Source organism: Haliotis rubra, unplaced genomic scaffold, assembly GCF_003918875.1.
Source record: "Haliotis rubra isolate DU_JTF1 unplaced genomic scaffold, ASM391887v1 Scf475, whole genome shotgun sequence".
Classification (NCBI taxonomy): Eukaryota; Metazoa; Mollusca; class Gastropoda; order Lepetellida; family Haliotidae; genus Haliotis; species Haliotis rubra.
Genome location: NW_025767163.1, coordinates 455,110 through 477,570, shown reverse-complemented (window position 1 = coordinate 477,570; position 22,461 = coordinate 455,110). Strand labels below are relative to the sequence as shown.

Below are 22,461 nucleotides of genomic sequence, written 5' to 3'. Positions count from 1 at the left end.
ATTTTGGTTGAACCGACGTAAATGGGGTTGACCGTCAAAACTACAAATGATAACATGTACAAATCACGAGATAGGGGATCAATGTTTCTCCACAAATCAAATATCTGTGCTGTACATGTACAGGTAGTCTCCATGGTACACAGTTCATTAAACAACTATTCCAGCCATGTCTCATTCTCAGCTGTAGGATTCCTTTTTTGGATAAGGTTTCTTTAACCTTAAATTCCCGAAACTATAATTTCTCTACAGGCTCCCTAAGTCTATCCAGTTTCTCATGGTCTCAGATCCCTGTCTATCCTCCTGAGTCAACCCTCATACCGCATTCATCATCGTGTCACACTATTCCTGCGTACTAGTCCTGCCCAAGTTTTATAATATCTCGTGGAACAAAATATGAAAATATTAGGACTCATCTATCTTTCTCTGCACAATAAATTGCTAGACATTGTAATTTGTAAAACATATTACTGATTAATATCCTATTCGATCCGTTTTGATCTTAAACACTGTCATTACTCCTGAAAAAATGCTGAAATAGACTAGGTATTTAGGGTGAGTTGGGTGATGCTGGAATAGATTAACCTTAACACAAATAGCATACCGTTGACTTGACATGGGTGATCTGAAAAATACCTGTGGAGAGGCGACTAATTAATGGTAGGTCCTCCCTTTACCTCCCTTAATTACCGAAGAACACTTGCGTCCAAAGCAGGGTCAATGATATGGTTTCTTCATCTCACCATCTACATTGTAAGAGGGGAACTAATAAAACCATTCATGGTGCTGACAATTCAATACTATAGACATATTGGAATAAAATGGTGCTGTATTACCACAACAGAACAGTAACTTTAATCGTCACTCATACTGGCGATGCTGTTGGGACCCTTTCAGGGATTGTCTTTTAACTGTTTCATCATAGGACATACCACACTCTAGAACACCAGCCGTCCATATTGTTCCAGACTCGGTGAACTTGTAGCATAGGATGGATGTATTGAACGCCTTTCCCGTAACGCAGAAATCTTCAACAGCGAAGTTTCCCTCATAAGAAGTAGGATTGTAAGCTGAATAGCTGCTACCACTGATGGTACCGTCAGATGCGAACAGATCGTTCCACACAAGGCATTCGGTGGACAGTAGGAGATCATTAACAGTCTGGTCAGCGTCCACGAACCAGCGACCTTGTGTCACATCAGAGGATGTAGCTGTGGAGGATTGATTAAATGTGCGACTCTATTGGTATTTAAAATTACTGAAGATAATGTTTAAGAGTTATATTTGTATGACGTTTGAGAGAGATAGATATAAAAAATATATACGCACACATATGAGTGAGTGAGTTAATATTTATCGTCACATCGGCATTATTTCAGCCATATCGTGACGAGAACAAATTATAATTACGCACACATATAAATACAAATGGATATATACGTTACAGTATATATAGCAAGATATATGCTACTGGAGTAAAGTAACTGTGCATTGTTTGATTTCCCATTTTTAATGCAAAAAGCTAAAATAACATGATTGTGGTGTTTTCCAATATTAAAATGTGTATGATTTGAGGCCAGCCATCCTGACACACCGTGTGAAGAGACGTGGTGTCAAAAGCAAGTTCACAGATTCAGTATCGTGTGTGTCTACCATTGGGGTTTACAACGGCGACGCATAGACGACACTAAGCGATTGAAGAAAGCTTGGGGAATGTTGTTCCACATCTGAACCAACGCCTGTCCCAATTCAGCTGAGGTCAATGGCTGATTCATGATTTGACGTAAACGTCGCTCCATTTCATTCCAAGCGTGCTATAGAGGGCAGGTCCGGAGAAACTGCTGGCCACGGGAGTACCGGAATGTTCTGCTCTCTGAGAAAATCTGTCACAACACGAGCGACATGTGGACGGGCATTATCTTGCTGAAGCGTGAAGCTGAAGCGTCTCTGTCCCAGAATGAACGTCATTGCATGAGGCCTAATGATCTCATCCCTGTATCACGGACCTGTCAGATTGCCATTGACAATGACAAGTTGTGCCCGACCTTGAAATATGATGCTTCCCCGTACCATAACGCCCTCGCCACCAAACAGTCAACGTTGAACATCGCACGCGTCAGCATACCGTTCACTTCGCTGTCTGCACAACCTTGCCCTGCCATCTGAACTGGTCAGATGAAATTTCGACTCGTCAGAGAACAAAACACCATCCCAATCTTGTCCCCTGTACCGTAGATGCTGTCTGCACCGGCCAGGACGTGCGCGACTGTGACGTTGGAGCAAAATTGGACGAACTGCAGGCCGTCGGGGTCGGATGTTGTGCTCCCTCAGTCGGTTCCGTACAGTCCTGGAACTGATTGGATGTAAGCCAGGAATGGTCCGGGCAGTCAAACATGCAGTCTGGAATCTATTCCTTAGATGGATCAGTCGAATGTAGTTGTCCTGCTGACGTCACGTCACGCGTGGACGGCCGGTCAGAGGCAAATCTCCCGTGTTCCAATTATATTGAAAACGTCTCCATAGAGATGAGATCGTATTTCGATGGAGACCAAAATATCTGGCCATTTCATTTTGGTCCATTCCAGTCTCCAGCATACCCACTACGCGTAATCCATGGCATGACGTACGGGTAATTTAGGTTGAAATTAACGTATTTTCCACAACACTCAGAGGATGGAGAATAATCAACTGTTCTTCAGTTTTCAATATTATCAGGTGTGTGAACTTCAGGTGTCAAAAAGCATGCAAAAAGTAAGTTCATTGTGCACGAAGTGCACATGCCACGTGCGATACGCGACATCAAATTTAATGGAAAGTGCTTTCCTACATGTTTATTTAGGGTTATTTTTATAACTCTTAAAAGAACTATGCAAATTTATGTTATGCGCAGCTAATTTCTCCAGTCAATTAGTACAACAATCAACTAGTAAATACCTTATCTATGAGGTATAACAATCACTTCACATTCATATAAAATTTCACCGTATATGATTTTTACTGGTAAAAGGTATATCTGTAAAGGACCTATAAGTATATATACACACACACGTACACACACACACACACACACATCACACTCTTCATTGAACACGTGTGTGTGTGTGTGTGTGTGCGTGTGTGTGTGTGCGTGCGTGTGTGTGTGTGTGTGTGTGTGTGTGTGAGAGAGACACTCTTCACTGAACTTAGACTGAGAACTTACGGCACATTTTGGGGATGTCACAAAGGCCGTACTGACTTCCGTCCGTAGACGTGTAGCACCAAGGGCGACTCTGGGACAATATCGGGTTCCGACAGTTTGTGGTTGTTCTACCATTGCTGATATGACTTGTCTTCTTAAAGTAGGTGGCATCACTCCAGTTAATACAGCTTTCACCTGAAGACGTTTTCTGCATTGACCCCCTGTATGTTGAACCCTTACCATCCAGCAAACAAACATAATCTGAAAATATGATATATGTCAGATGCCATAATGTGTAGACCTTTGATATGCTTGGTATCTAAATCAAAATCTTGCAAAGACAAGCTATAGCACATTAGGCATTGGTTTTTGTTCTCCATAGTAGATAGTAGCACAGGATATTGCAAATGCTTATCTAGAGCTAAAGTGGAATAATGTTTCTGATGTTGCCAAGGTTTCTTTAACTATATCCAACAGGATGCTCTCAGCCTTGTGTGTCCTCTTGTAACAGGACGGCTACAGGTCCAATGTTACTCCTGCCAGTCTGAAGTGTGTGGGGTTTTTTTCCAAAACATTGCTTTGAGAAGAAGATAAATCGTAAATATGGCTTTGGTTTTCTCGAAAGCAGCCTGACAAAACAAACAGCCAAAACTATTTCAGCCTTTAACCCAGAGAAAATATATGAAAGATCAGTACTTTTTATATTACGAAACTTGTAACTTTGATCATCTTGGCCTATACCTGTGACATGACCCTTACAATGAGTTTCTGACTTTGCCAAATTCACATTTCATCAGTCGTATCTGACTTCAGCGAGTCTCCCAAAGAGTGAGTGAATGAGGTAAGATTTAAAGTCAAATCGGCAATATTTCAGCCAAAGCGTGACTACCGTCTCCCAAAGAAAGCACTGGTGGTCTTCCAAAATCAAAATCCATGGAATGAATGATGTCATCATCAATGTAGGCTCCAATACTCAAACAACTAAACAATAGCTGCAATGTCATGTGTAAGTTGCGTCCTTATCAAAAGAGTAATTACGTTGTGTTAATTAAGTCAGTCACGAAAGGTGAGACTCACTCAGAATGGTCAGTCAGTGGAATTTGCAAGTACCCCAAGAAATGATCAAACTTGCTGAGGTACCTGAATAATTCTGCCGATGCAGTCAGTGATTCCTGGTACTGAGTAAGAGTATGATTTAGAAACATCGTTTCCTGTCTACAGAGCTTCTGTAACTAGCCTAAGTCTACATCGTAAGAACGCAGGATGATCTTTCACTTGTGTTTCATACCTACGTTTACATGATGACACGTTATATCTGTATGTTCAGGTGCATTTGAGAAACATGTAATTAAATGCACTTCGCCGACCTAACCTAATATTCTGACACACATTGAAAACGCAAAACCAAATTCAAATGAGGAAAAATTTACAAACAATAACATTTGGATCAAAATTGTAATACAATTATGTTGAGAATTTCATTGTGTTTCAATTTCATGATTACAAGAGTTCCGCCAGTATGGCTGACACGTCAAGCTTCACACACAGACCCCCTCACGTCCGCCAGTAGCGAATGTGACCTCCCTGAACCTGTACACATTCACGGAGTCGACGTGGTATTGATTCGCACAAACGTCGAACAGATTCTTGGGGGATGTTCTGCCACTCCTGTTGTAAAGCCAGGGTCAACCCAGCGACGTTATTTGGCTGACGTTGACGTTGAAGAATTCGGTGACTAAGCTGATCCCACAGGTGTTCTATCAGGTTCAGATCTGGCAAAAAATTCTGGCCAGGGAAGCACATGGATACCTGCTTGGTGGAGGAAGTCTCTGGTAAGGCGTGCCGTGTGTGGTCGGGCATTGTCCCACCAACAGCATCCTGATAGCTTGTTCCCTCTGCTGTTCTTTGAGCCGTGGCATTTTGTGACTGCTAGTGAAACGGTTAAACCATAGTGCCTTTCGTGCGTCCAACACTTGGCTTTACATGTGCATGTCATGATAATCATGCACCCCAACAGGTCCAAGGAATATGCTAAAGTTGTGTTTTTCATGAACTGTATCAATGCCAGAAACACGAAAATGGTTTGAACCAAGATGTGCATATGGTTTTATTCGGCAACCTCACATCCCTATATTTTCGTGTGATAAATGAAATTGCTACATAAAACTTTGTTGGAAATTGCTAAAATGTGTTTTGCGTTTTCAATGTGTGTCAGTATAGATAAGTTACCTAAATGTCCGAATTGTTAACTTGGGGCTAGAGCAGTCAGCAGTGCCATCAATATTTACAATGTAACAGTATCACAGTCATATACAATAGCCAAGGAAAAATAGTGGCAGTGATCTTTAAATGAACTTGTAAGCGTTATCAACTTAAATAGGTTCCCAAATCAGATACAGTGACAGAATACAATAGAATGGAACCTGTCCATGCGAAGTTCGTACCAAGCATTATTGAAATCAACATACACCTCTGGCTTTTCCATTGAAAGTTCAAGAAAGATTTGTAAAATCCAGGATAGATTCATGACTTTGCTTTACATTTAGCTTTCTACTTGCATACATGGCAGATTCTGTTTTCCGGTTAGGAATGCTTGACCTTAATACTGGCATCAAAGACGTTTGCAGCGTGAGGTTTTGTTGACCCAGCGTCATGCAGCATCTCACTTTATAGCCGAGAACAAAACACAGACGGGAGATTTCCGTTAGAGTTATGTAGTTGGTCATATTTCTACCCTACTTCTTGGCCTACATTGGTTTCCTATCACAAAAGCATCTCTGAGTTCTGGGGCGGTGCGCCTAAAGCATGAATTACAGGTCACAGGTGGCGTAATGTTCGTTAGAAATGGACTATTAAAATACTCACCACAGACTCTGATGGGGCAATACTGCCACTCAACTGCCGGGTCGTTGGTGTAGCACCAGGGCCTGGATTTTAGGCCAGGGTTCCTGCAGTAGTTCTCAGCGTCCTCAAGTTTATCATCGGGGAAATATGATATGTTCGTGTGAACATGAGCATGCGGGCTCTGGGAATCCCATCTTTGACAAGGGATGCCTGTTACGGTCACGTTTGTTTGTCCTTTATAATCTCTCACTGTCCAAGAGTTGCGTGCACACTCAAGAGCTGGAAAGATCCGAAATAAACTTAGTTTAATCTCTGGCTTACTAAATTTGGATGGCCTGATTCTCGATTGATCTATCTTAATTTCACTTAACATTGTTGTGGTATACCAGACTCAATTATCTACAGGATTTAAGTAGTCACATTATGCTGAGTGAAAACAAAACAATCTAATTCCCTGCAATAATTTAAACAGCAGTTTTTAGATTAATTATAGACCAGGGCCATGTTTCATAAAGCTCTCTACCGACACTATCATATGTCTTGGATCAAACTGTTATGTTCAGTGACTTTCACCGACCCACTTCACTTTACAGTTTCGAGCATATGGTTTCCGACATTATGCTATGGGTTGTTTATGATGCTAATGATCACTTTCTGTCATGAAGTTCCTGAAATGGTGTTAAACTGGCGTGGAAGTGAAACTGGAAATATGATCTGAAATACTAATCTACAGTTTAAGCTTTTAGCCATGTTAGAGGGGCGCAACTCCCAACACAGGAATAGGGAGCGTCTGAGGTTGTAACTTTCACACAATTGAAGAGCTCAAAGGTGGACTCTGAGGGCCGTTTGTGTTGTTGCCACATTATAAACTTAATCATAAATAGATTTCAATCATGTATTTGTGACCAATGGAGGTGCTTCCCAAAAATGTCAGAGTTCAATGGGATAATAATATACTTTTATTCATTTGGTAATGTCATAAATAATTTTAATATTAAATTCAAATCTATTCCTCTGTTTTTCATTTGGTTGATCATGGTGATGCAATAGCCATTAATCTTAAAGTATAACAAAATATAACACATGAATTTAAACACATGGCCATGATACATACATGTATATTGTTATTTCCGCTTTGTTTGAGACATTCAATAAGCATGTTCTGAAAGAGCCAGCTCATGGAAAGGAAAGGGTGTGTTGTCGGAAACACACACATACATACACACACTCCCCAGTGGGGCTAAAGTTTGTCAAAGACATGTAAAGAAGCAGTTAATAATGTTTCATAATTGTCCATTTTCCTGTTGTCATAATATAAAAACTGTAGCTAAATCTGGAGTAAGGGTAGGGTGGGGATTGGGGTACATTCATTTTTTTAATCTGTTAGTATCAACATCACAATAGTGAAATGGTCAACAAATTCGGAAACAAAACCATTTTCATTTTGTTTTGCAAACCGATTGAGACACTTACTGTGACAACATTCTGTGAAAAAAAACAGATTACAAATGACATGTGGCAAAGTAACTCAAGATAATGAATATATTTTTCTGTATTATTATCTCACTGAGAGTCGACAAGCACGCCAAGAGTGAAAAAACAATGGATTGAACTTGATCAATCATGTCCGCATTATGTATTATAAAACAGAGTGACAAAATGACAAATGCTGTCAATAACACCATTCATATGGATCTATAAGATTTCCCCAGTTATTTCACTAGGCGATCGAAACAACATTTTCATTAAACCCACCATGTTACGAAGGAAGATGACACGGGACATAATCGGGCTGCGATTGTGCAGACCTTACAGGGGTCAATTTGGCATAGCGTAGTGCAGCGCAGCAAAACCCGGGAACCAGGCTTTATCCGTGTGGGAAATACGCAAATGTCGCAAAGCGCACGTACAATGTCCAATTCGTCATCATCATGAGAGTTAACAATGAGGTAGGTGGGTAGGTAGGTAGGTATATAGGTATGTAGGTAGGGAGGGAGGGAGGGAGAACGGAGGTAGGTAGGTAGACACACATACCTTCGGTGTACGGTCTCCCATAGACCATGATCTCACAAACGTTTAGCGTGGCAATGTTGTCGTAGTAGAAGTAAATGCTGACGTGTCTGCCTACAGGAGCGGGATAGCACCCGATCCATATCGTGAACTGGTACGCGTACGTATAGTAACCATAAAGCGAATTACTGTTCGCGCTACAGAGCTGAACACGGTAGCCATCACGCCACACAGATATTTCGATGCGGAGGGTCCTAAGTGCTGATACATCTGGAAAATAAAAGATGGTATTTTGTGCATCCATACAAAGTTAATAATAATAATAATAATTTGTCCATTTATATAGCGCCAAATTCCACACTAGGTATGCTCACAGTGCTAACAGTAAATAGTACACCACATTATTGGGAATAAAGTTCGTATTCTTGAAAAATATATTTCATAATGCCCCCTGATGGATACTTTACACGTATAAAACGTACAATACGTGCTCTTTAATAAGCGGGGGAAGATGGAAGTTGATTAATTTCAATGTACCCAGTGATTCACATATGGAAAACGCATACTCGTCATCTTGGTAACAGAGATCCCGTTTATATGTTTCATCTCCGCGATTCCAGCTCCTTTGTCGAACGCGTGACGCTCAGAATCAAAGCATTAAAATATAATGTCGTCAAGCGTTCCAATCTGCGGTTTTTAATGTATGGATAATGAACAACATATTACCAGGGAGACTATATAAGGGGGAGTGGTCACTCCCCGGAAAGCCCCTTAGCGTATGCCTCGGCTCGTCACGTGACCAGTGTAGCCAATATGACGGAAGCGTAGTTTTTAAGATTGAGCCCGGTTTATTTTCAACACCTGATTACACACGCTGAGTGTTGTGACAATTGAAAACCTACATGTAGAAGATAAATTACCTATTCTGTCACTTCATTTTAAGTCAAATAATTGTTATTAGTGTCAGTATTAGTACAGTAGATTTGTAGTAAAGTTTCAAGTCGGCATGTTGTAGCTCACTGGCTTCAATTCTCAGTACACAGCGAAGAAAGACTAAATTCTATCGCTAAAAACTTCTTTCACATATTCGTTTAATTTTTAGAAGGGAAATATACCATCAGGTGAAAGGTGTTTGCAAGTAATAGTGATAGTTTCATAATTTTAAAAAAATTGTTAGGGTGTATTTGAGGTGTGTGAAAATATGACATATCGCCGATCTGTTCTGAAACGCCATTGATGCTTGTGATGCTTGAGTGTTACAGTTCTAAAACTTCTTTCTTTCTTGTTGGTCTTAGTATTTGATAGTGAGTGAGTGAGTGAGTTAAGATTTTAAGTCACATTGGCAATATTTCAGCCATATCGTGACTAAAGCAAGTTATAAATATATCGACAATTTAAGTGAAATTATAAAATTCTGCCGACGAAGGACAGTAAAATAACTAGATTATCACAGATATAGATATAAAACTAGTAACAATAATCTAAAACATTTGAACTATACAAGACGATACAATATAAAAAACAGGCTATTGATCGCCAACAACTGAAGGTAGATCACCATACTAGGGACCATGGGGACTTACAGTACATTTGCTTCCTGCATGGACCCTAGCTGGATTTACACCATCCCTTCAGCCATTGGCGACAGAAGAGAAAACCTAGCCATAAATTAAAAGTACACATATTCTACGATTAAAACCTGGTACACTTAAATTGACTAAATGTTTTGGGACTTACGTACCCTCTCAGGAGGACAATAATTTTACGCTTACTTCTAACCCCTTTGAGGGTACAGCCACTAACAATATCAGTTACTAATTTAAACTACCAATACTAAAATATATATATATTTACAAATCAGTCAACAAATCTAATTTTTTTTAAAAAATGCAATAATTAAATGAGAACTGACATTATTAAAAAGATCCTTCAGAGTTTTGATTTGAAATAGACATCCCTTGTGATGGAATATTCAATGCAGTCAAGCAAGACATGCTTGACTGTGATTCTTTCATCACAAGGGGATGCAAAACGGAGGATCTTCGCCTTTAAGCAAATATTCATGGGTATATCTAGTATGGCCAATGCGACATCGCCGCATAATGACCTCTTCAAATCTGGACTGACAACCCAAGTGAGTGTAACCAATGTAGGGTTTTATTGCATGTAATTTATTAATACCTACTTGGGTGTCCCACTTCTTCTGCATTAGATCGCGGATGTATGCTCTAATGCTGGCTTTGTAATCAGAGTAAGGAATAAGAAGTGGTGTCACAGATTTGTTGAGTGCTGCTCTTAGCAGCAAGATCGGCCATTGTATTCCCAGAAATGCCAACATGGCTGGGTAACCAACAAAAGACGATGTCGCATTGGCCAGTTGCAAGCTCATTATACAATTCAATAATTTCTAATAAAAGTGGATGTTTACAAGAAATATTTTTAATAGCCTGAAGGCAAGAAAGTGAGTCAGAAAAGATGATATATTGTTGATATTTAGGGTGTTTTTTAATATATTTTAAGGCTGTTAATATGGCGTTTGCTTCTGCTGTAAAAATAGAGCTGTTATCTGGTAAACGAGAAGAGATTGTTCTGGATCCAATGACAGTGGCACATGCCACCGCGCCACCATCCTTGGACCCATCTGTAAATAAGGATTTATATGTATTATATTTACTTTTGAATTGATTATATTCTTGTTTATATTGCAAGTCATTAGTTTCGGATTTTTTAAATTGAGTGAGTGTTAGGTCGACTTGTGGCCTAACCAATTGCCAGGGAGGAGAAGAAAGAAGACGGGAAGGAGCTATATGTTCTAGCTCAATGCCAGCAGCAGAAAGGAAAGGTTTCACTCTTATACCAAGAGGCGGAACAAGAGAAGGCTTCTTGTTATACACAGATCTTCATATAGTGGATTAAAGACACAGTTATATGCAGGGTTTGACTCATTTGAATAAAGTTTTGTAATATACTGTAAAGTTAATTTTATACGGCGTTGTGTAAGAGATGGCTCATCAGCCTCGACGTAGAGGCTGTCAACAGGTGAAGTTCTAAAGGAACCAAGACATAGTCTTAGACCTTGGTGGTGGACAGAATCTAAAAGTTTTAGATTATTGTTGCAGGCTCCACCATACACGATGGAGCCATAATCAATTTTGGAACGTACCAATGATCGATATAATTGTAGGAGTGTAGCTTGATCCCCTCCCCACTTAGAATTCGAAACGACTTTCAACAAGTCAAGTGCCTTCAAGCATTTAGTTTTTAGGGACTTGATATGGGGAAGAAAAAGTTAGATGCGAGTCAAAAATTAAACCCAAGAACTTGGCTTCCTTTAACGACTTTGATGGGAGAGCCATTTAGAGATAGTTCAGGGTCTTTATGCGGTTTATATTTTCTACAAAAATGGATACAATTGGTTTTGGATTTAGAAAATTTAAAACCGTTTTCAAGACACCATTTATCTATTTTGTTTAAACACAACTGCAGTTGCCGTTCAATAGTATGCATACTTTTACCGCGACAAGAAATATTAAAATCATCCACAAAAAGTGACCCATCGATTGAATCACTTAAGACCTTGGATAAACTGTTGATCTTAACACTAAACAATGTGACAGACAAAATACTACCTTGTGGGACACCCTGATCCTGGTTATAATGGTCAGACAGGTAGAACCCACGCGGACTTGAAATTGCCTATCAGTTAAAAATTCGGATATAAACTGAGGCAAACGGCCTCGTAAACCAAAATCATGTAAATCTTGTAAAATGCCATGCTTCCATGTCGTGTCATAGGCTTTCTCTAAATCGAAAAATATTGACACTGCATGCTGCTTGTTAAGAATGGCATTCTTAACGAATGACTCAATCGCACTAAATGGTCAATGGTACTGCGATTTTTTACGAGAAACCACATTGGATATTTGTGATTAAATTATTGGACTCTAAAAGTACCAAGTTAATCTGTTATTGACCATGCGCTCCATGGTTTTGCAAACGCAACTAGTCAAGGAAATGGGCCTATAATTTGAGGGATCTGTATGATCACGTCCAGGTTTAGGTATGGGTGCAACAATGGCATCACGCCAAGATGAAGGAAATTGACGAGATGTCCAAATGTCATCAAAAATATTTAATAGTGTTTCTAAACAGGATTCAGGTAAGTGTTTCAGGAGTTGATAATGAATGTTATCAGCTCCTGTTGCAGTATTGTGGGCTTGGTCAAGAGCCGTATGAAGCTCGTGGATAGAAAGATTTTAAATTATAGTCTTCCCCATTATCTGAATGAAAATTGATTTGTTTCTTTTCTTGCAATTGTTTGTATTTTGAAATTTAGGAACATAGTTTGACGAGGAAGAATGCTTTGCAAGTGTTTCACCCAGTTTATTTGCGATATCAGATGTATCTGTTAACAATTGGTCCCCAGTTTTGAGATGATTAATGCTTGATTTGGTACCCTTTACCTTTAATTCTCTGGATCATGTTCCATACCTTGGACACCGGCGTCCGTGAATTTATTTTCGAAACATAATTTTGCCAAGATTGGCGCTTATTTTGCTTAAATGTTCGACGTGCTTTAGCGTTTAAAATTTTAAATTTATCTAAATTATGCACCATTGGGTGGCGACGGAAATAGTGTTCAGCTTTTTTCCGTGCCTTTCTAGCTTGTTTGCAGTCATTATTAAACCATGGTTTACGTATATGTGGATTTGTAGAGGACCTAGGAATACACTCATCGGCTATTTTGTGTAGTTCATCAGAGAGAATAATTGTACTGAATCAAGAGCATCAATAAAACGAGCAGGGAGTTAGTTTGTCAATACAGAGTAATTCAAACAAAGGCCAGTTTGCTTTGTTGAAGTTCCATCTTGATGATGGAGCAACATCAGCAGGAGTGATTGTTTTAAGAATGGTCGGGAAATGATCACTGCCACACAAATCACTGTGGACAGACCATTCAAATTCATTAAGCAGACCAGAATCAGTAAGAGATAAATCTAGACAAGAGTACGTACCTGTACCAGGATGTAAGTATATTTTTCGAATTATCATTGAAAATACACAGATCGTTGTTAGAAATAAAATCTTCCAATATGTTCCCATTTCTGTTTGTATCAGAACTACCCCAAAGTGGATTATGACCGTTTAAATCACCCATGATGACACATGGCTTGGGGAGCTGGTCATAGAGAGTCTGAAGATCAGTCTGCTGAAGAGAAGAAGATGGTGGTACATACAGTGAGCATAATGTGAAAACGATGTTTAGAGTCAGTCTGACAGCAACAGCTTGAAGACATGTAGTTAGGGGAACAGGGCTATGTATAACACCCTGTCTAACCAAAACGGAAGAACCCCAGTAGCTCTAGGCCCTGGAGGAGAAAAAAAGTAGTTATATGAATTATATTGTCTTACATCAAATTGATCTGTATTTTTAAGATAGGTTTCCTGTAAACAAAATGCCGATGGTTTGAAATCTTGAATCAGTAACTGTAAATCATTATAATTGTTCCTTAGTCCTCTACAATTCCACTGAACAATATTATTTGAGCAGTTCATGGAGGCTCAATGAGAGGTCGTACATTGGAGTGGGGTTTCCTCCCATGGCTAGGGAGCGAAGAATCGACCTCTATCTCCAAAGGTTCAAACTGATTTTGAACCTTTACGGAAGGTGTCTGAGAGGAAGGCACCTCCAAATGCTGGAGAGTTCTGGTCTTATTTTTTGATTGCTTTTTCTCTTTTCTTCCAATTTTTGATATGTTTGATTGTGCAGGTGTTGATTCCGGCACAGATACTGGTTTAGATGAATGATCCATTGAAAGTTGTGATGCTACACGTTCTGTCTGGGAAACTGAAGAAGATATATTTGACGGAGATGGAGTGATCTGATCATCGATAATGATTTTTTCATGAACCCAAGATAGGGATGTTTGACAGGCTGTTGAAGTCAGGGAAGGTCTGGAGGCAGTGGTACGAGAGGACACTGCATCTGAGTGCACAATATAGTTGGAAGCAGTTGAGAGAGGAACAAGCTTTTCCGCTTCAACATAGGAAATATTGTTCGTGTGTTTGATTTTTGAATTCTTGTTTCACGATCATATAATGGGCAGGATTTTGATGAGGCCAGGTGGTCTCCGTCGCAGTTCGCACATTTGATGTTATTGAAGGTGCATTCAGAAGACTCATGAGCGCCTCCACAGCGGGAACAGACCGTGTTGTTCCGGCAGAACTTGGACCCATGGCCAAACTTTTGACATTTAAAACATCGGAGTGGAGTTGGTACATATACCTCCACCCCAATGTTAAAGTATCCGGCTTTATACACTTCGGAAGAGTCGAAAGTGCAAATGTAAACAGATAAGTAGTAAAGTTTAGTAATACTGCCATCATCTCTCTTCTTGGTAAATCGCTTTACAGCGATCACCCCTTGATTTTCAGCTCAGCTGCAATGTCCTCCTCACTCATATCAGAAAGACAATGAGCCCTGTCTCTGACTATACCTCGGCAAGAGTTTAAAGTTCTATGTACCGAGACAACAACGGGTGTATTGACGAACTGGTTTAATAGTAACAGATTATCCGATTGTTGCTTCCGCAGACATTCCACTAACAATGATCCGTTCGGAGACGTGTCACGCCCTTCACCTCCCCACAGACACCTTGAATGCCCTTGGAAATAGCGAATGGGTTCAGTTTCAAAGGATTGTCATCTATAGATGAAAGCACAATGAATCTTGGCCAAGAGTCAACTGAATCAGGAGATCCTTCATCTGATGATGTAGATACTACATGTCTACGTTTGTGTTTTGATGAACCAGATTGAATGGAAAAAGCCATGGTGTAGGAAAAGTGTTCAACATCCCTGCTCCCCACCCGCCATGGAGTGTCAACAAGGACGGTGTTACAGCGGAAGCCAGGCTGTTCCACCAGGGCTACAGGGATGTTATACTCCAGCAAATAAAAACATAAATAGCTGTAGAATCTGAAAGAAAAAATGTCCGGCTGGTTCGCCCATGACATCATTCTGGAGAAACACAGAATTCAGCGGTTTATATTGCCAGATTGGCCCATGAGCCACCGCCTTCTGGCATAGGACTCTAGGCATATTAATCTATTAATAATTTGTACATAATAATGCAAAATAGCCAAGACCAAAATAATAAAGTTTGTGCAAAAAGATGAACCATGCACAGGGCTCGGCGTGACCAGCCGATTGGTAGAACCGGGCCCATTCTACCACCCGTCTAGGTGAAATAAGGGTCGAAGTGGTGTATTGGGCAAAGGAACACTGTTCCTGGAGCCCTTGCCCTCAACCACCAGAATCCCGTCCTCCACCGACACAGGGGCGCAACCCACGGCAAACAGGTTGGTGGACCTAATGTCCCCCCGGGTCCACAACGGGGGTTTGAAGGGCGCTTAGCGTTACCCAGCACCCACCACGAGGAGGTGGCCCTTCATGGGTGCCTAGTATTTGATAAAACTGGAAAGGTGTTTACAACGATTTGTGATAGTTCTAAACTTTCTGTTTTTGAGGGGTCTGTGACAGTGGCAGTTAACATTCTGTTAATGCCCATGCAATTCCACACATGCAATAAGATATCTGAATTAGTTACTAATGTAAAAAAATGTCTCAAAGTAGATTTTTTTTTAAAAAGGACAGCTGATGTTAACAAATGTTTTTCTACTTCCGACTGATACAATACACTGGTTGAAGTACTGGTAAACGCAGCCGAAGTTGCGCTGGGAACGAACCAAGTCACTCTGTGCGTTGGAGCATGACGAGGCACACGCTAATTAGTACAAATGGTAAAGAAAGCAAGCGAGTGACCTATCCCTGTCGTAGAGTATCCCTGATATTACCAAAAGTACATCAAATTTTAATCCCGCTTCATATCCCAAACTGCAACTTGCAGGTGAAGTGTAATGCACCATGATGACAATCTTCTCCAAGTCAGTATGTTTGCTCACCAATAGTTGTGATGGAGACATCTGTCACCTCCGTATCTTTGCCCAGATCAATGACAAACGTAGCCCCTTTAACATCCTGTATGCTGGAACAGGAAGTCATGTTGCCGTCTGTCAACGGGGAGACGTCTTTGGCGCCGTTGTCAGACAGAGAGACAGATTTGTTATGCGCGCGGTTCTCTTCGGCTATAAAGGTAACGAAAAACGTTGATATCCTCTCAAATGTGAACCAAAACACATTCCGTCCGGCTAAAAGGGTGGAACAATATCTCACAGGACCACGCTCGACAGCTCGACAATGAATGAACATTGACAAAATAATCATTGATGTGTCTATAAGCGAAGAAACGAGTGATTTACATCTAAATTGAGTTTATCATTAAATCCACATATCGATACCGTTGCATTGTGCAGGTGCAAAAACATCACGAATGTGTGCGTGTAAGCTCAGCAATATTACTGTTTATGTGGCGTGACCTGTTGATAATTGAGTCTAAGCCTAACAACCAGGAGATTAATATTACGTCGTCAGGATGCCAATAGTACCAGGATACCATTAATCAAAGAAGGAACCAGGTCACAGCACCTGGGTGATGTTTGACCAAGATTCTGAGTCATCTTCATTTGTTAAAAAGCAAAAGAAATCCATAACCATTAGAACTATTTCATTGCATAATCCCTATAACATCTGGAGAACCACTATAACATCTGGAGGAATGGGTACAAAAAATGTGAGCATATGATAGAATTTCACTACGATCGCTGACAACCTTTAGGCACATTGAAAATGGGTTCATATCGAAAATGTGAGCATATCATAGAATTTCAAACGTGACTGACAGACAGTACTGACTTTCAATTACCTGTACAAGAAAAAGACACTGACCAAGTGCCATATATTGAACAATAGCCTCTCCCGTGACCATACTTGACCGTGTAACCATCTATGCATTCGTATGTCACCTCATGCTTATTATTTTGGTAGTACGTATTTGACGGCGGGCTGGTTACCACGGCGAACGGGCGTTCAGGTGGCTGACCACAATCAACTGAAATGTGAGACGGGCTAAATGTTAAATATTTCTTTGCGGTTGTGTTTTCAAGTGCTACGTGCATCCCATGCATCGTCTGCCGTCAATCAGCTGATCCGGGACCCTTATTCTCGAAACGTTCGTAGCCCTAAGACTATTCTTTTGATCGTAGCCAATGTGTTACGAATGGGCTTAAGAAGTTCGTAGGGCTTCGAACGTTTCAAGAATAAGGACCCAGGTTCAGCTGGATGTATGGCGAGAAAAAGAGGAAAATTTGATTTCTTCAACATTTATTAACCATCATACAAGCTTCTAAATGCCACTCAAAGATATTATTCGTTATCCGAAGTTACCCGTCCTCATATTGACGTGACAATTACATCAATTGTTTGATAACGGTGTCAGCATATACACTATATGACATAAAGCGAGGAAGGTATTGTCGACTGAGAGATGTAAACTCATGGGCAAAAGAAAGTATAGGTCATTTTGAAGATCAGTAAAACAGAAACAACACAAGATTTGAATTATGTAATAGATGTAATTTGTAGCAAATTCATTTGCACTTTGCTGTGTGTACAAATCATTACCTGGTTGAAAGAACTGAAAGGTGACATTGACATTCAAACAGTCAGGGAGTAAATACCAAAGTTACAATGATATTCCTTTGACAAATTGCGCACACAAAAGACAGAAAAGTTTGTTCCAGAACGATAACAACGTCAGTAGCGTGTGTGTCCGCCAGCAGCCTCGATGCACGCTCGTGCATGTCGTCGCATCGATGACGTCAAACGTCGGATGACGTCATTTGGCAGTCGCTGCCATTCGTCCCTCGGTGCCACTTCCAACTCTTGTCTTGTCTGTGGAGGGTGATGACGACCACAAATTTGTCTTCCCTAATGATCCCACAAATGCTCGATCGGATTCATATCTGGTGATCGAGAAGGCCAGGGTAGAACATTAACGTTATTCTGATTAAGAAAGTTTCTCGTCGCTATTGCTTTATGGTGAGTTGCTGGTTGATTGTTCAAGAAAGGTAAGACAACAGGCTGCAAGATTTATTTCGGTACTCGTTAGCTTTGAGATTCCCCTGCATAACGACCAAGGGTGTCGTTTGGTCGCCAATAATGCCACCCCATACCATCACACCACCTCCACCATAGGCATGGACTTCTTGAATGCATGCTGCTGCAAAACGTTCACGCCATCGCCTGTAAATTCTCTGTCGGCCGTCATTTCTGTGCAGACAAAACCGACTTTCATCAGTGAAGAGGACCCTGCGCAGTCACGCACTTGCCAGCGCTATACTCGTCTTGCCCACTGCAGTCTTTCAAGTCGATGTTGTTGTGTTAGTCTCATTCCACGGAATGGTCGATAGCAACGTATCCCACCTGCTCTCAAGCGTCTGAGGACAGTCCTTCGACTGATGCGACGTCCCAACGCTGTTTCGGCCGTTGACGTTGCCGTAACAAATCGATTTCGGAGGTGTATCAGGCGTATATGGTGATTTTCACGTGCGCTGGTTACACGTGGACGTACACTCCTCGGCCAGTCCTGTGTTCGACCTGTCTGTCTGAATCGTTGGAGGAGTCTTGCTATCGTCAGTGGCGTACAACCAAATCTTCTTGCAATTCTGACGTTTGTCGCTCCCATGTCGGACATCCCTATGGCCCTCTCTCTCTGTTCTGGCGTCAGTCGTGGCATACTTTTCATGTGTTTTCAGCAGCTGTGATATGACGGGACCGATGCATCGCATTTATACCGAAACTTTGCACGTTTGGCATGGGACATGCTTTCCACATTTGTGACGTCATCACTCTCACCGTTCGAACGTGTTGCGTTTTGGCGGTGTATTTCCCTTCCCAGTAGTGGGGCCAACATTGCCAGCATGTCTAATTCTCATAACCAGGTCAATGACAGTGAAAATATTTTTTTCCAGTCCTATACTTTCTTTAGCCCATGACTTAATATCAACAGATGCATGAAATGATGCGAAAAGCGTATTGTACATTAAGATATAATTTTATATGTTTTAAAATACGATAAGATCGCACAGAATATCAGCTGACACCATCAGAGGTGCACAAAACTAATTGTGTCACTTGCAATCGCGGGTTTAGTACTGACAAATCAAGCACAGCCTTAAGTGAGCATCCAGAATTAGAACCCAAAATCATATGATCCTGTCTCCAGGACACGACACTTTATCTAAACCACAACAAATTCTTCTGAGGCGTTGGTAGTAATAGAACAACATACCTAATGTACGTGGATGGGCATACACTTCAACCTTGCAGATCTGTAACATGCCATGTTCGTCTCCAAAGTCTACTTCAAGATGAATATACCTTCCACCATATGGGTACCGTGATCGTGAACAGTTTGCCAAGAACCTTGACCCTGCGGGTATGGAGTCTCTGTGACTCAAACAGGTCGAGGTGTACTTTTCAAAGAAGCTATTGCTGGAACTCGACACTCTCAGATTTGGTATGGAAGAGACTGAAATATCAGCATCAAACGTAATGTTACACAGTAGGATGTAAAACTTTGCATGTTTGGATGTAAAACAATATAGGGCGTATTCGATTGACCTTTAAAAACAAGCTTTAACTGGGCCTGGATGCTCCATGATTTGCAGTTTTATGTTTAAGCGCATACATGAATAAAAACATCATGTTGAAACGTTGAATGCATTCTGTACGTGTTTCTTATTAATCATAGCATTATTGGTTGGTTGGTTAGTTTGTTTGTTGTTTTACGCCGCATTCAGCAATATTCCAGCTATAAGGCGGCGGATTGTAAATAATCGGGTCTGGACCAGACAATCCAGCGATCAACAGCAAAAGCACCATGCAAGTGGGATACAATCACATGTGTCAACCAAGTCAGCGAGCCTGACCACCTGATCCCGTTTAGGCGCCTCTTACGACAAGCATGAGTTACTGAAGACCAATTCTAACCCGAATCTTCACGGGTCTATAGCATTAGTGGAAAACGTAATACAAATTGTAGTCGAGAGAAAAACGTCCAAATATGGGTATCTACCAAGTCACAGAGTCTTGAGAGATGATTAATAAGGGCGTCATTTGCGACAAGCATTGGATGCCTGGGACCAATTCTAACCACCATAGGAGCATTTGTAAATATAAGATCAACATCCCTGTTCGTGTCATTATGGAACCATAATGTGTTTTACTCATAAAACATATCCCTCTTATTGATGCAATAACTCACATTGCCAATATAAACAACACTTGTACAGGGCCCCGTTCCCTAAAGCAATCGTAACCTTAAGACGATCGTAACTCCCATACTTTAACATAGACTTACGACAGTCGTAGCGCTAAGGTGATCGTAACTCCCATACTTTAACATAGACTTACGACAGTCGTAGCACTTAGGTGATCGTAACTCCCATACTTTAACATAGACTTACGACAGTCGTAGCACTAAGATGATCGTAACTCCCATACTTTAACATAGACTTACGACAGTCGTAGAGCTAAGGTGATCGTAACTCCCATACTTTAACATAGACTTACGACAGTCGTAGCACTACGATCGCTTTAAGGAACGAGGCCCTGGGCCCTTATTCTCAAAACGTTCGGAGCCCTAAGAATTCTTACTTTGATCGTAGCCAACGTGTTAAGAATGGGCTTAAGAAGTTCGTGGGGCTACGAACGTTTCGAGAATAGCTAGCCTGATCCTGATTAGTGCACATATAAGCATATATATGCATACACATCTACTGTAGTGATGTGCCAAAATGGACAAAATCTTAATAAGGATAGTCATTTTAAAATTATGATTAGGTTGTAGTAAGAAATAACTTTATATTCACTCATATAATACTAAAAATCCGAAAAGAACCTAAAAACATGAAACAAGGGAAGTAACTCTGGAAACTAATTATGGCACTATAATTTTTGAACTCAGTTTTGAGTAGTATCTCTCAGGTAAGCTTACAAAGTTTCGTTTATGACATTTTAATAGTTTCTGAGAAAACCTGTGCCCATTGCAGGCACAAGCAAGTTCTGTGTAAAAAATAATTTATTGCAGCAATTTTCGAACTTAGTCTTGAGTAGCATCTCAGATAAGCATTCAAACTTTCACTCATGTAAGTTCAAGCCTTCTGTCCCAATATCACACAGTAGGCATTATGTTTAAATTCCTGCCTTATTAAAATCATGAAATAAGGCACATTCAACAAGTGGAGATCCAATTTTCGAACCCATTTCAGATCGCTACCCGTAAGATCGGTGTGTAAACATTCAGTTCTCTTACTTAAAGGTGTTTTTGAGAAGCCTTTTCCAAATTTCAATCTATATATTTCAACTACCTTGAACAGCATGAAGTAAGCACAAGACACCAATTGTCGAACTCGTCAGATGACCACCAGAATCGGAATATAGAATGTGTTCTCGCGAAGTCAAACATTATTTGATAAAAAAAAGTAATCCCCATTAAGAAGCAAACAGACTGACAGACGGACGGACGGAAGTACTAAGGAACAAGTCAGTACTAAAGAACATGGTGTCTAAATTACTCAGTGTACGTGACTATTGCCTCACCAAAGTCATCATTCGGTAGGGTCACAGCTACTTGATATATGGTGTAGTAGTCACCGAGGTAGATGCTCATTCGAGGACGTTCCTCATATTTGGTACTGCTGCAGCCGCCGGTGAGAAGACTCAATCCCTGCTTTGTTGGGTCCACGGCGTTAGGAGCTATAAATGTGGCGCTGGCTGGTATTGAGACGGATGACGTTATGTTCCTGAGGATGTCGTCTGCAGTCGCGGTAGTCGTCTGTTTCGCAGTGAACGATGCAGCATCTAGACTGGCTTGATAGAGAAATGGTTGATTGGTTAAGGAAAACATAGCTCCAATGGCCTTGTGATATTCTGTGTACGAGCCGGCTGATCATCTGTTACCTTTTACATTCTCTGTCGAATATCCAGCATGTCAAATCACAAATATTATTGGGGAATACATTGCATTTTAGATTGGGGACAAATGTAACATACGTCAATCACACTTTCCCACTAAAGAACATATTCTGGTATTTTAAGGGGTAGCGGAAGTCAAATCCGGGAATGGACCACACTCTCAGAGCAGAGAGAGGCAATTAGTCGTCAGTACAAAAAGTCAGCGAGCTATTCCAGTCAGCCACCGCGCCTTCCACAAAAATATCACTTACATCTTACAGGTTTAATCGCTACTTTCTAAAAGGCCTAACGCATTTACACACGAAGCTCCAGTCATGGGAGCAGTGCTTATTTATGCTTGTGGGGTACACAAACTATATGATCTTGACTACGTAACATCAGACGTTCATTTCAGTGAAAGACGCAATGGCTCCATCTGCATTGAGAAAACGTAATCGCAAATATAACATATGTTACATCATATTTTGGTTTTGTTGGGCATGTTTTGGTTTTCT

At 40.7% G+C, this 22,461-nt stretch overlaps 1 protein-coding gene across 1 annotated transcript in view; it reads right to left on the bottom strand.

Moving 5' to 3' along the window:
• LOC124290811 overlaps positions 1-22,461 on the bottom strand; it is a 50,117-nt gene that overhangs the window by 514 nt on the left and 27,142 nt on the right. Inside the window, exons 4-11 of the mRNA XM_046727637.1 lie at positions 21,593-21,862; positions 19,281-19,520; positions 16,854-17,039; positions 15,994-16,176; positions 8,054-8,299; positions 6,041-6,298; positions 3,197-3,436; positions 930-1,208 (exon numbers count right to left, since the gene is read on the bottom strand). Of these exons, the coding sequence (XP_046583593.1) occupies positions 930-1,208; positions 3,197-3,436; positions 6,041-6,298; positions 8,054-8,299; positions 15,994-16,176; positions 16,854-17,039; positions 19,281-19,520; positions 21,593-21,862 (1,902 nt within the window). The remainder of the gene's footprint in view (positions 1-929; positions 1,209-3,196; positions 3,437-6,040; positions 6,299-8,053; positions 8,300-15,993; positions 16,177-16,853; positions 17,040-19,280; positions 19,521-21,592; positions 21,863-22,461) is intronic.